The following is a 13,973-nucleotide window of genomic DNA, read 5'->3' on the forward strand; positions in this document are numbered from 1 at the left end:
TGCACTGGGTGCCTGCTATTAGCAGTCACTCCATGCCCTCGAACTCCTACATGACACAGCCCATCAGCGGTGGCTGGAGTCAGGTAGAAGCCACCCATCAAAGCAACAGAAGCAAGCACAGGGGCGGAGGGGCCACGCTTAAGCTGCTTCTTTGTGGTCGAGGTGAAACAAAACGCTTTAAAGATCTGGGATTTTCAAAATTTCAGAATCATCTTAGGCGTGTGGTACCTAACCTACCGTATCCATGCAGATTGTCACGTATCTTTCAGCATCTCTAGTTACGGAAGGTAACCATACAAATACATGTTACTTAGTTGCTTTTAAGGCCAGCATATACTCTACCCAAAACTTTTTGGGGTTCATCTATACTTTGCCTGTTTCATTAACTACCTTGTTCCAAAAACATTATTCCTTTTGTAAATTCAATCGTCATGGATCTACACAGGGCTCCTTAAATACCCCAGTGCTTCTGCCTTTCTGAAAGAGTGTTTTATTACTAAAATATCTCTGATGGGATCATTACAGGTAGCACAAGTGCTCTATTTGAACATATTTGTTTTTTCTCCAGTTTATCCTCCATCTAACTACCTAACCAACGTTTTGCTCCACTTTATGGAGTAAGAGGTTTTTTAGGGAATATTTTCTTGGTGCTAGGAAGAACCTAAGTACTTATGATTTATCTCTTGTCTCAGAGTGAATCATATTCTGTTCAACAACTTCTTAGAAGAGGTGAATTGTTCAGGCAGATCATCTATAAACTCTAAACCGGAGAGATATTTAAAGCCTTTCTCCTTTGACCGTGTTGTAGTTTCTCGGCATGGAGATTGGAGAACGTGTCCTGACATTGGAGTGGAGGAATCGGAATGACTTCAGTGGTTACTCGTGAATGAGGATGCTGTGAAGGGCTAAGTACCACGTGTGACTCTGTAAACCTGCCTGAGGTCAGTCACCCAATGTTCCCTGCAATGCTCAGCTCTGCGGGGAAGGGTTCTTCCTTCTCGATTTCAGAAAGAACAATTGTTGCTGCCATACAGAACTGGATTTTTGTCTTTGGTAATTTTAAAGGAGCACACAAGAGCTGCTGACAGCTCTTGGTCACGGAACACAGGAAGAAACTCAGGAAAGAAACTGTGTCCGGCAGGCGGTCAGCCAACAGCACTGATGAGGGCCACCAGCCAGGCCCAGTGTGGGGACCCCTCGCAGCTGGGGCCACTGTGGCCACTGTGGCCAGAGGCTGCACACAGTGAAAGGCATCCTGGGAAGCAGAGGCAGGGCGCTGCACACAAATCTGACCAGTGTTCCTTGCGGGTATGGGGTAGGGGGGCGAGGCAAGGAGGAGAGGGTGAAATTCCCAGATCCTCAGACAAATGGGTGCCACCATGTGACCACTTAGGAAGGAGATGAACCGAAGCCATGCTCATCAGTTAAGCCCATAAATGCCCTCTCCCTTTTCCCAATACAGATGCTCATGGTAAAATTGTTTTGACTATGAGGATCAAACTAGGTTGTCCAGGAGAAGAATCTTTCTGGCAGCCCAAATCTGATTTAGACAAGGTTCATCCAACTCCATGGTGAAGGAAAATGAAAGATCTATTTCTTTTACAGAAGTAACTTTTGGGTCTTTTGATGTGACTGGATCCTTTTCTAAACAGCAGCATAACAATCCTGCAAGCTGCCATTTCATTCACTTTGATTTCCTTTCTTTTTTTCTTTTTTATTTTTTTGTGAGTTTTCCGTTCACTTTGGCTTTCAACGATTTGATTATGGCCCTTGCAAGTTAAGGCTCCATTCACAGCATATTTTAAAAAAATTACGTTAGATATAATGTCTCAAAGCAAGTTAAACTGGAGAATAGATTTCAGTGTTATAATCACATCTCCCCTGGCACCTGATGGGACCAAGACCATAAGCTGCAGGTGACAGGGCAGGACTAGCAAAGAAATGTGGTCCAAGTGGTTTCTCAACAGAAAGGGAAACACAGCAACCTGGGAGCAATCTTTCAGGGAAATAGGGCAATTAACAGCTGAACCCCAAAGTCTACTATCCTATAGTGTAAGTCGTAGTTGTGCCTTAGATGCTCACCTCCCAACAGCTCCTGCGATGCATGAGTAAGCAGTCTGACTCTGGGCTATACGTGGTCAAGGAAGAGTCTGGAAAATGAGGCAGAAACTCTGCTGGGCGGGGTAACTATAACTCTGTCCCACAGGGACACTTCTCCTGGTTCTGCAGCTGTCTCCACCCCACCCTAACCCACAGAGGCAGACATACTGAAGGGGCTTGGATGAGGAATGGGATGTGACATTGGGAGAAGATGACATTAAATCAGCTTGAGACTCGCACGGGAGGAAGAGAGCACACAGGTCAGCCTGGTCCTAGAGAAGTGACATTTAGAAGGATGTGGATACAGCTGTCCAATATGCCTGCTATTCACATCATTGAGGGGTTCCTCCTCATCACAGAAACTGACAACACAACGCTTCTCTACAGAGAAACATGGTCAGAGTCTCCTTTAGCTTTGGATTACTTCAAAGAGAAAAAGCATGCATTGCAGGGTCAAGGTTGATCTCCCAAGCTGAGAAAATAAGGATGCTTGAAAGATTATTGAGAAAAGAGCTAAATAATTAAAGCGATCCCCCTGGACCTAATCACTGTGCCTGACGTACCATGTGGTCTTCCTGCAGCGTTAAGGCACAAAGCCTGTCTAAATCCACAGTTCCTCACCCTGGCTGCACACTGCAATCACCTGGGCAGCTTGAAGAATACTGATGCCTAGGTCTGACCCAGGGGTGTGCTGGTCAGGGCTCTCCACCCCTGCAACAAGCAGTGTTTGCCCGTCTCTGTGGTGTAAAACACTCAGACCATGGCTGATTTTCAAGCTGCCAACTTGATGTCAACTGGCTTGCAAAAACTCCTGGAAATTTAATAATCATTTTTTGCAAGCTGGTATCAGCCGGTTCCAGCTCACAAGCTGGGTTCCACCCCTGGAAAGTCTCATATGTGGATCTGTGAGGTGTCATCCAGTAATGTGCATTTTTAAATGTATTTATTTAATTTATTTATTTTATGGAAGTATAGTTGGTTTACAATGTTGTGTTAGTTTCTGGTGTACAGCATAGTGATTCAGTTATATATTGTATATATTCCTTTTCATATTCTTTTCCATTATAGATTATTACAAGCTATTGAATGTAGTTCCCTGTGCTATAGAGTAGGATCTTGTTGTTTATCTATTTTATATACAGTATTTTGTATCTGCTAATCCCAAACTCCTAATTTATCCCTCCTCTCCCTTTCCCTTTTGGTAACCATAAGTTTGTTTTCTATGTCTGTGAGTCTTTCTGTTTTGTAAATGAGTTCATGTGTCTCATTTTTTTAGATTCCACATATAAGTGATATCATGTGATATTTGCCTTTCTCTGCCTGACTTGCTTCATTTACTATGATCATCTCTATGTCCATCCATGTTGCTGCAAATGGCATTATTTTATTCTTTTTCATGGCTGAGTAGTATTCCATTGTATGTGTGTGTGTGTGTGTGTGTGTGTGTGTGTGTGTGTGTGTGTGTACACCCCCCACACAACTTCTTTATCCAAATATCTGTCGATGGACATTTAGGTTGCTTCCACGTCTTGGCTATTGTAAATAGTGCTGCTATAGTTATATGCATTTTAAAAAGCTCCTCAGACAATTCTAAGGGGCCGCCAAAGGTGAGAACCCATAGCCTATAGACTAAAGGACAGCTGCAGTGTAGCTGTGACATCAGGATCTGGAAGACCCCCATGAATCACCTCTTGCAGAGAAGCAGTATGGTGTCATGTTAACTTGGGCTCTGGAGACAGAAGGTCTGGTTAGGTTCTGCACCATCCTGGCTGTCTGATGCTAGAGGTCCTACACCTCTGTGCCTCAGTTGCCTCATTTGAGAAGTGGTACTAACTCAAAGGGCTGCTGTGAGGCTCAGATGAGTTACGCTCTGAGGAGTTACTCTCTAGGGCCCTTAGAACAACGCCTTCCTGGCTCAAGGGAAGCCTGGAATGAACACTGACTGAGCTACCCTCCACCCCATGGCAGGTGCCTATGGACTTCATGTCCATTTGGATTATAAGAAAAGTTATTGTTTGTTTTTGTTTTTTGCTTTAATCCAAATGTTGGTCCAATCACTATCTTTCTCCATAAAATCTGTCATGAATTTTCTACTTTCTTTTGAATATAGAATCTTCTCAGTGTGGGATAAGGATGGGTGAGATCTGGATGCCTTTAAGTGGACTCTGTGCAGTAGGCCTTAGTCTTACAGCAAAGACGAGATGGATACAGGGGCTCCCGGTGTTAGGAGGAGGCTGCATTTCTGCTGACTGATCCTTCCCAGGTCTCAGATTTGACAGTTCAGTAATTCCACAGTGGACAGAACCCAGCATAAATGTCACACTGATGAACTTGATCCCAGCTGCCCTATTTAACAGCTGCCCTGCTTCTCAGTGGCACTGACCTAATTTGAGTCATTTGCGCACAATATCTTGGTAATCAAACCAACCTGCTATTTCATTTGGCTAAATCATTATTTAGGAAATATAACCATTCTGATTAAATTATTGGGGCAATCAAATACTGCTGCAATACTTTATTTCAATTCTGCTTGATTGTTCTTCCCTGACTTTTAACAAAAGCAATTAACATATTCTTTACTCTCCCCTGGGCAGCTTCAGGGAAAAAAAAGACGATATATCATTACTGTCATATATTAATAGGTATATACAATTATTAAATAGTAAAAGAATAACAAGTATAATGAAACTTTAGAAAGTGTCCCAGCTGTGCCCTCTTCCATGAAATCATCTTGTCTAGGAAAATGTTCAGTGACAGAGAAGCATCACTGTAAGCACAGAAGAACTGTAATTATCTCCTCAATAACTGACATTTCTGACTTTAATATGTTTGGTGTCATGGTTAAGGCAAAAAATAATTTCAGTTCCTCTTGCTTGTTAATAGTTCCTAAACCCTTTTAAATATTCTTCATTTTTTTTGTACCATCCACAGGGTAGTACAGGATGGGCAGTGCTAAAATGTAAAAAGGTTTGAAGGACAGTAAAATGGAGACAGGATGATTTGAGAAAGACACAAATTCAAGGATAGTTTCAAGTGGTAAATTCATAGAATGGAATATTAGATACCAATGAAAAGGAGCTAGCCAGAGCACTGGAAGGACATGGATTAGTCACACAAACATCATGTTCACAATGTATGATTTCATCTGAATAAGGTCTCAACAGACAAAACCGGTTTCCAGTATTAGAAGCCAGAACGGAGATTACCTTGGGGGAAAAGCCGAGGTAAGTTAGAAGGGGCAAGCTTCTATTAAGTTGGGGAAACTTCTATTTCTTGATCTGGGTGTTGGTTTCCTGGCTCTATTCACTTTGAGATAACTAATTCAACCACACTGTTATGATTTGTGTATTTTCTGTTTGTGTGTTACATCTTTATAAAGTACTGAAAAATTAAAAAAAAAAAGAGTAGCTGGGATAACTGAATGTTCACATATAAAAGGGATAAATTTTGACTCCCTACCTCACTCCATATACAAAAAAATTAAAACAAAATGGATCAAATCTCCAAATGTTCAACCTATAGCTTGTATCTAAATGCTTAATTTATAGCTTAAAATGATCAAACTCTTAGAAGACACAGAAGTACATCTTCATGACCTTCATAGACAGTGGTTTCTTAGATATGATACCTAAAGCATAAGAAACCACCACCAACAACAAAATGGTACGTTGGATTTCATCAAACTTAAAACTTCTGTGTTCAAGAACCATTAAGAATGGGGAATATATTTGCAAATTATGTATCTGATAAAGGTTTAGTATCCAGAATGTCTGAAGAACTCTCATAATTCAACAGCAAAAAGATAAATAATCCAATTAGAAATAGGCAAAGGATTTGAGTAGACATTCTCTAAAGAAGATACACAAATGGCCAATAAGCCCAGGAAAGGTCACCACCATCACACATTAGGGGAAAGCACATCAAAACCACAATGAGATATCGTTTCTTGCCAACTAGGAAGGCTATAATAAACACACACACACACAATTAGACACACAATGGAATACTACTCAGCCATTAAAAAGAATAAAATAATGCCATTTGCAGCAACATAGTTGGAACTGGAGATCGTCATTCTAAGTGAAGTAAGTCAGAAAAAGAAAGAAAAATATCATATGACATCATTCATATGTGGAATCTAAAAAAAAGAGACACAAATGAACTTATTTACAAAACAGAAATAGACTCACAGACATACAAAACACACTTATGGTTACCAAGGAGTAAAGGGGGTTGAAAGGGATAAATTGGGAGTTTGAGATTTGCAGATACACACTACTATATATAAAATGGATAAACAACAAGTTTCTTTTGTATAGCACAGGGAACTATATTCAATATCTTGTAGTAACCTATAATGAAAAAGACTATGAAAAGGAATATATGTACATATATGGATGACTGAAACATTATGCTGTACACCAGAAATTGACACAAGATTGTAAACTGACTCTACTTTAATTTTAAAAAAAGACATTCCCATTGTTAGTGCCAGTTACTTGGGCTGGGTGCCCCCTGTGAGCCTGCTCTGGATCCTCTCCTCTGGCTAATAAGGCAATTTGGGAGGTGAGTGTCCTGTCCCAAACCTACAGGAGATGGGGTTTTATAGAGGACGGAGTGCCTTGGAAAGAGGAAAACTATGACCAAGGAGATAGGGTTTGCTGTGGAGACAGAACCAATTAGGAAGACCAATGTGATGAAGTTGTCACCAAGTGGAAAGGGCAGGAATGGGAGAAAAATGGAGAGAAGTGTAATCTTTACCATTGTGTTTCTGCAGAAATCCGATGACCTTTTCCAGCACGGTGGTTTTGTCCATTTTCCGCGTATTGCCAGGGAGCATGGAGCTGAGCTCTTTGATGAGAACATTGAACTGGTCCCGACGCTTCTTCTCAGACTTGTTTCTAGACGCTCTGGAAACACCAAATGCACAGGTTACTGGAACAGTCCACCGGGAAAAGGCTTTAGGACAGAATGGAGGTACTTTCTATCAGAGTGTGTTCAGCTGAGGTCATCTTAGCAAAACTTTTTCAGGGAAAGTCACGTTTGCACATTTCTGAGCTGAGTAACTGGGACAGAAAAATGTTATGCTGGATTCTTGGCCACAACAAGAGACAGCATTGGTAAGTCCTGACTCAGATGCAAAAGCGTACAGTTCAGCTCTGGACCTAGATTCTGCTCCCTCTGACTCCAAAGAGCTGGAACGTTCGGAGAAAAATGGACATGCTGTTTATCAAGATAAACAGCCCAGAGGGGTTTGCTCTTACCCGTCCTCAGATCCAAACCATGTCCCTTCAACCTGGAGCACCCAGTCTCTGGTGCCAAGTCACAATGGACAGCCAGGTGTCCTGAGTGTTCGGTAGAAAGCCAGTGCCACCCAGGACATATGTCCTCGCTGCTGGCCCAGAGCTCATCATTCTGTTGGCGAGTCCAGGCACACCCCACAAAACCATATACAAGCCCTACATGGTCTAGGACCAACATGACAGGGACTGCAAGCTGCTAAATGCAGCTGAACCCTTCACAAAATGACATGGAGGAAACTTCAATGCATGTTACGAAGTGACAGAGCCAATGTGAAAACCCTCAGACTGTAGGATTCCAACTCTATGATGTTCTGGAAAAGACGAAGCTACAGGAACAGTAGAGTGATCAGCGGCGGCCAGGGGCTGAGGCGGGGAGGGGTGAAGGCGGAGCACAGAGGACTTTTAGGATCAGGAAACCACTCTGTGTGATACTGCCACGGTCGGTGCATGCCACACGTTCGCCCAAACCCACAGCATGTGCAACACCAAGAGGGAACCCTAATGTAGACCCTGGACTTTGCAGGAACCGGGATGTGTCAATGCACTTCATCAGCTGCATGATGGACCACTCTGTGATAACAGGGGAGGCTGTGTGTGTGCAGGGATACACAGAAAATCTTTGTACGTTCCACTCAATTTTGCAGTGAACTTAAAACTGCTCTAAAAAGAGTTTTTTTTTTTTTTTTTAAAAAGGCATACTATACCGCACGCCTACAGAACAGAAGAAAGTGGAGCTGCTGGGTTCGAGGGGAGGAGATCTCTTCCTGAGCCACTGAGGCTCTGAGGAACCCCAGGATCCTGGGAACTCGGATAGGAAATAGTAGCTATTAGGGCTGCTCTACGAGACAAGGAGCCCCCCAGGCTCCTGCACCCCCCGCCCGGGAAGTCTGGAACGCAGCACCGCCCAGAGGCCTTGGTCCTTAATGACGCAGCACAGGCGAGCCCCTCCCCCACAGCCAGAGACTCCAAAGGTGACCCAGAGCTGGGAAAGCTGACCCCCAGCCTCCCAAATTCACCCCAGACGGACTTGTTCCAGAAAGTCAGCTCACTGAGAGAGAACAGGGGCCACAGCTGCAGGGCCCCTCAAACATGGTCTGCCTGCTGGCCCAGGCACCCGGGGGCCCGGAAGTCGGGGGCCCGGAAGTCAGTTGCTCAGGGCTGCTAACCACCCACTGGGAGGCCACCGGCCAGTGTGTGATGGGAACAGGATGGGATGCTGGTGGCTGGTGACAACTCAACAGGTTCTCCGCAGAGGGTCTCACCTCCCTTGGGGAAGTTACCAATACCCACAGGGGTCAGTACCAACACAGACTCTGCTTCCCCAAACAGTCCCTGGAGACATCAGCACATGTCCCAGATGCCCTTTCCCTGGACACCATGGCGGCCATGACCGTCCTGTTTGTGCTGCCTAATTACACACAACCTGTCTTTATCTCAGCACACCCGTTTACAAGCCCTCTTTTGCTGACTGCATCCCAGTTTGGGCTGTTTCCTGATAATATCTGAGGCGCTTCTTCAAAGCTCACCCACAGTGCGTGGCTATCCCCCTTACCTAAGGGTCTCTTCCTTTCCCTGACTTTTCCCTCCTTCCTACCTCTCCTTGGATTTTCGGGAGGATCTGAAGTCCTTTGGGGCTTCTACAAAGGCCTCACGCCTCGCCCAGTCACCATCCTCACACACGCTCCCTCAGTCCCCGACTGACTGCTGGTGGAGCAGGAAGATGCTGAGATGACTTTTTGCAAGTCCAAGGTAAAAAGCATGGTGTTCAAACACAGGGGAGAGAAGAAAGGAACCTTTTAACTTTCTCAGTGACTGTCTATGCATTATAAATAATTTTTTGGCCTAGATTTGAAGAGTGACATGCAACCTCCTTAGCCAAAAAAAGCTCTGTTCCTGTCCTAGTTTGCCCATTATGAATTATTTGTGAGCCCATAACAACCGGCTCGTTATGACTCTGTTCTCCTCTTCAATGGGTGTGATGACAGCGAACACGGCCTGGCAGAGACAACGATGATGAAGGCTTATATCATTAGTGACAGGAACACAAGCTGGTTTCCGTCAGCCTCCGCCTGGGACACACTATGGTGCCCACTGGAAATCGGTCAGTGTCAGCTGGGGCCGCAGCTCTGAGGCAAGAGAGAAAAAAAGAGCCTTGAATGACCTTATTTCCAAGAAGGAGGGCTGCTTGGCAGGTCCCAGATACCACCACGTAAGGCATGGGGAAAACAGGTTGAGAGACACTTAAACAAACAGCCTATGGGTTTGTTTTTTCCTTTAAGGCATTGTTTATGTTCAATAAAATCCATCTATTTTAAGTAGGCGGTTTGATGAATTTTGGTAATTGTGTAACCACCACCAAAACTCAGATGTAAAACAGTTCTTTCATCCTCAAAGGTTTTCCCCTGTGTCTTTGGTGTTGACCTCCCCTGGACCACGGCCACAGGTGACCACCGGTCTGCTGTCCCCATAGTTTCGCCTTTTCTAGAATGTGACTTGAATGGAATCAGATAGCACAGAGTCTTTGACTTTTATTTAGCACAAGGTTTTTGTGATTCATTCATGTTGTTGCATTTATTAATATTTCATTCCTTTTGACTGCTGACTAGTATTCCATTGGGTTGTTTTCAGTTTGAGGGTATTAAGAATAATGCTGCTCTGATGACTATATAAAGAAGTTGTGGTGTACACACAGACAAAATGGAATACTACTCAGCCATAAAAAAGAATGAACTCATGCTATTTGCAGCAACATGGATGGACCTAGAGATGATAATACTAAGTGAAATAAGTTAGAGAAAGACAAATATCACATGATATCACTTATATGTGGACTCTAAAAAAATGGCACAAATGAACTTATTTATCCCAAGTTATTTTTCCTGATGTCCTTCATGGGACACTGGTTACACACATAACACTTGCTGAACATTAAATTTGTAATAGTACGTTTTAAGTCCTTATATGTATTCATTCCTTTGATCCTTGCAACCGTCCTCTAAGGTAGGTACTGTTATCATTCCCATTTCACAGGTGAAGCTGAGGTACTGAGAGGTTGTATAACCAGCTGATGTCACATGATTAGGAAGTGGTGGAGCAGGCTGGCTCCCATGCTGTGAAGCAGTGTGCTCTCCCACCTCCTTCTACAGCTCCTTCCAAAACCCCTGTGACAGGATCCACAGGGAGCTAGGCACAGTGTTCTGGGAGCACAGAACCGAGCGTGATGAATTCTAGCTGCTTGAGTTTATAGCACAGAAACTAAACACACTGCAGAAAAATGGCATTGCATGCTACCAGGGTGACAGTCTTGGCATTCAGGGAGGGATGCTATGGAAAATCAAGGGAAGACTGAGACCTCAGCTCCAGCTCCTGGGAGGAGCAGCCCTTCCCACTGCCAGGGTCATCTGTGGTTGTCGGTTTCCTTCTAGACAGGGTAGGATCGCACTTCCTTGCCCCCCTGGAGCTGAAGCCAGGCCTTATGACTTGCTTTGGGCAAGGAAGTGTAGGTTAAAAGGCATTGCATTTTCCAGGGAGAAGCATGAAGAGCCAGAGTAAAAGCTGTCACATTCTTCCCTCTACGCTGGCAATGTCAGAGAGGAAGTCTCTCAGCCCGGGTCCCTGAGTGAGGACACCTTCCAGCTCAGGCCCAGCCAACCTGTGATGAACATGTAGGTTTGCTGAGACTTGGGGGTTGACTGCTACCACAGCACAACGTAGCCTACCCGGATGGACATCGTGGGGACTGAGGCAGAAAGTCACCCACAGGGAAGAATTCAAGGATCCTTTTGTTGAGTGTAATATGGACAGACCTCCAGGGAAGAGGGCAGGTCAGCTTCTAGGCCCCACACTCGGCAATGCAGGGGCTTCTAACAGTGCCAACTTGAAGGTTCCCCGGATTGTGGCAATTACAAAAAGGAAAGAATGGCCTTTGATATTCTTTCTACACCCTTCCATTAGCATTTTCTTGTGCACAAGGCATTCCATCAAGTAACAGGGAGGAGGCAAAAATGACCAGGTCTCGGCACAATTCAAAGAAGCTAGAGTCGAGAGGAAGAGATGGAATGTCTACAGCTAGAGCTGTGACACAAGGTACAATGTGACATGTGTGAGGTGGGGGGGCATTTAGACAAATGGCCAAGGGAGTTCACAGAGGAAGGGGATCAGCTCCACAAGGTGGTCAGGGAAACCCTCCAGGAGGGGCTGCACCCAAGATGGACTGGGGGTGCATGGGCAGGGTGGGGAGGACAGTCCACAGAAGAGTTGAGTGGGCGAGTTTGACAGGAGAGTCCGGGACACATGGGGAAGTAAAGTGAGAGGAGAGTGGACAACGTGAGTGAGGCCATCCTCCGTGTCTGACATGCCAGACCGGGCAACCTGGTCCCAGCTTTTGGGTGAGTCTGGGACATCAGGAGATGGGGGAGCGGGATCCAACCTAGGGGGAAGTGAGCCGAGACAGGAAGGAGGAGGTAGGATGTTCAGCAACAGTAACACAGCATCCTGCCCAGTAGGGGCTCTGCTCCCCAAGTCAGCACTAACCACACCTGCTACAAGGAATCACCAGGGAGATGATGGGGTTCAGAGGCAAGAGTCTCACCCTAATTCCATTTGCCTAGAAAAATTAATGCTGATGATACATAAAACTTAATTTTTTTTTTTTTTACTCTTAAAATGAGCATACAGTAAACTTCATGTTTTCTTTTGGGCACAGTTCTAGAAATTTCAGCACGTATATAAATTCACCTAACCATCATCACAGTCAAGAGGCAGAACAGTTCCCTCTAAAAACAGCCTCATTCTCTCCACATCCGTAACCCCGGGAAGCCCCTGTTCTGTTCTCCAGCACCATGTTCTCTTCCCAAGAATGCCACATAAATCCAATCACACAGCAGGAAACCTTCTGAGCTGCCTTTCACCCAGCAAGATGTCTCTGAGGTTTGTCCAAGTTGCCACCCCTATCAATACCTCTCCTTCTTTCTCACTGCTGAGGAGTTTTCTATTGCTTGGATGTAACACAGCTGGTTTATCCATTTATCTCCTGAGGGAGATTCAGATTGTATCATCAGTGATCATAAATAGAGCTGCTGTAATGTAAGTGTACTGGTTTTGGGGTGAACATAAGTTTTCAGTCTCCGAAGTAAGTAACCTGGGAATAGGATGGCTGGATCCTATGGCAAGTGTATGTTTAACTTGCTAAGTAACTGCCAAACTGTTTTCCAGGGTGGCCGTACCATATTACCTCTTTCTAGCAGCGTAGGAGTGATCCAGATGTCCCGTACCTTCAAGGGGAGCTGGTATTGTCGGCACTTTTTTTGGCTCTTGTAAGAGATGTGCAGCGCTATCTCACTGGGTTTTCATTTGCATGCTTCTAATGGCTAATGATGTTAAACATCTTTTCATGTATTTTTCTGCCATCTGGATATCCTCTTTGGTGAAGCATTCGTTCATCTCTTGTGCCATTTTTAAATTGGGTTGTTTGTTTCCTTCTTGTTGAGTTTTGAGAGTTCGTCATATATTCTGATACAAGTCCTCTGTCAGACATGCGATTTGTCGATATTTTGCCTTTTAATTCTCCTGATAGGGTCTTTCACAGACTAAAAGTTTTTGATTTTGATGAAGCCCAAGTTAACCATTATTTTTCTTTCTTCTATGGATTGTGCTTTTGGAGTCAGATTGAAGAACCCTTTGCCTAACTTCAAGCCATGAAGATTTTCTCCTGTGCTTTCTTCTAAGAGTTTTACACATTTTATTTTTAGACTTATGATCCATTTTGAGTTATTTTAGTAACATGTAAGGTTTAGGCTCAAGTTTATTTGTTTGCATATGGTTGTCCAATTGTTCCAACTCTACTTTTTAAATTAATTAATTTATTTATTTAACACTTTTTATTGATTTATAATCATTTTAGTGTTGTGTCAAATTCCAGTGTACAGCACAATTTTTCAATTATACATGAACATATATATATATATTCACTGTCACATTCCTTTCTCTGAGCTACCATAAGATCTTGTATATATTTCCCTGTGCTATATAGTATAATCTTGTGACATTTCTACATTGAGTTACCTTTGCACCTTTGTACAACATCAACTGGCCAAATTTATGTGATTTTATTTCTGTGTTCTCTATTCTCTATTCTGTTCCATTGATTTCTGGACAAGACTGTAAAATTGATATTTCTTCTTGTAACAACTGGCAGAATTCATCAGTGGAACTACTTGGTTCTGAAGATTTCTTTTTCAGAAGATTTTTAAAAATTCAATTTACTTATTAGTTATAAACTCTTTAGGGTTTCTATTTTATCTTGTATGAGTTTTGGCAGCTTATAGTTTTTGAGTAATTGGTTCATCCCACCTAGGTTGTTGAATTTATATAGGTGCCCTTGTTCATAGAATTCCCTTATGGTCCTTTTGATGTCTAAAAGGTGTGTAGTGGTATCTAATTTTTAAAATTCCCTTTTCTGGTAATTTATGACCTCTTTTTTTGTCATTCTTGCACTAGGCATACCAATTTTATTGATTTTTTAAAAAATCATATTTTAGTTTCATTGATTTTTTTCTATTATTTTTGTTT

At 43.4% G+C, this 13,973-nt stretch overlaps 2 protein-coding genes across 4 annotated transcripts in view; both read right to left on the bottom strand.

Moving 5' to 3' along the window:
• The window catches only part of RPL31 (ribosomal protein L31), a 311,150-nt gene that overhangs the window by 58,611 nt on the left and 238,566 nt on the right, over window positions 1-13,973 (bottom strand). The gene's annotated exons all lie outside the window — the stretch shown is intronic.
• NPAS2 (neuronal PAS domain protein 2) overlaps window positions 1-13,973 on the bottom strand; it is a 264,189-nt gene that overhangs the window by 50,516 nt on the left and 199,700 nt on the right. For all 3 annotated transcript variants that reach the window (XM_074354714.1, XM_074354713.1, XM_074354715.1), the window contains one exon: window positions 6,862-7,010. In XM_074354714.1, the coding sequence (XP_074210815.1) occupies window positions 6,862-7,010 (149 nt within the window). The remainder of the gene's footprint in view (window positions 1-6,861; window positions 7,011-13,973) is intronic.

The sequence above is a fragment of the Camelus bactrianus genome, chromosome 28 (genome assembly GCF_048773025.1).
Source record: "Camelus bactrianus isolate YW-2024 breed Bactrian camel chromosome 28, ASM4877302v1, whole genome shotgun sequence".
Classification (NCBI taxonomy): domain Eukaryota; kingdom Metazoa; phylum Chordata; class Mammalia; order Artiodactyla; family Camelidae; genus Camelus; species Camelus bactrianus.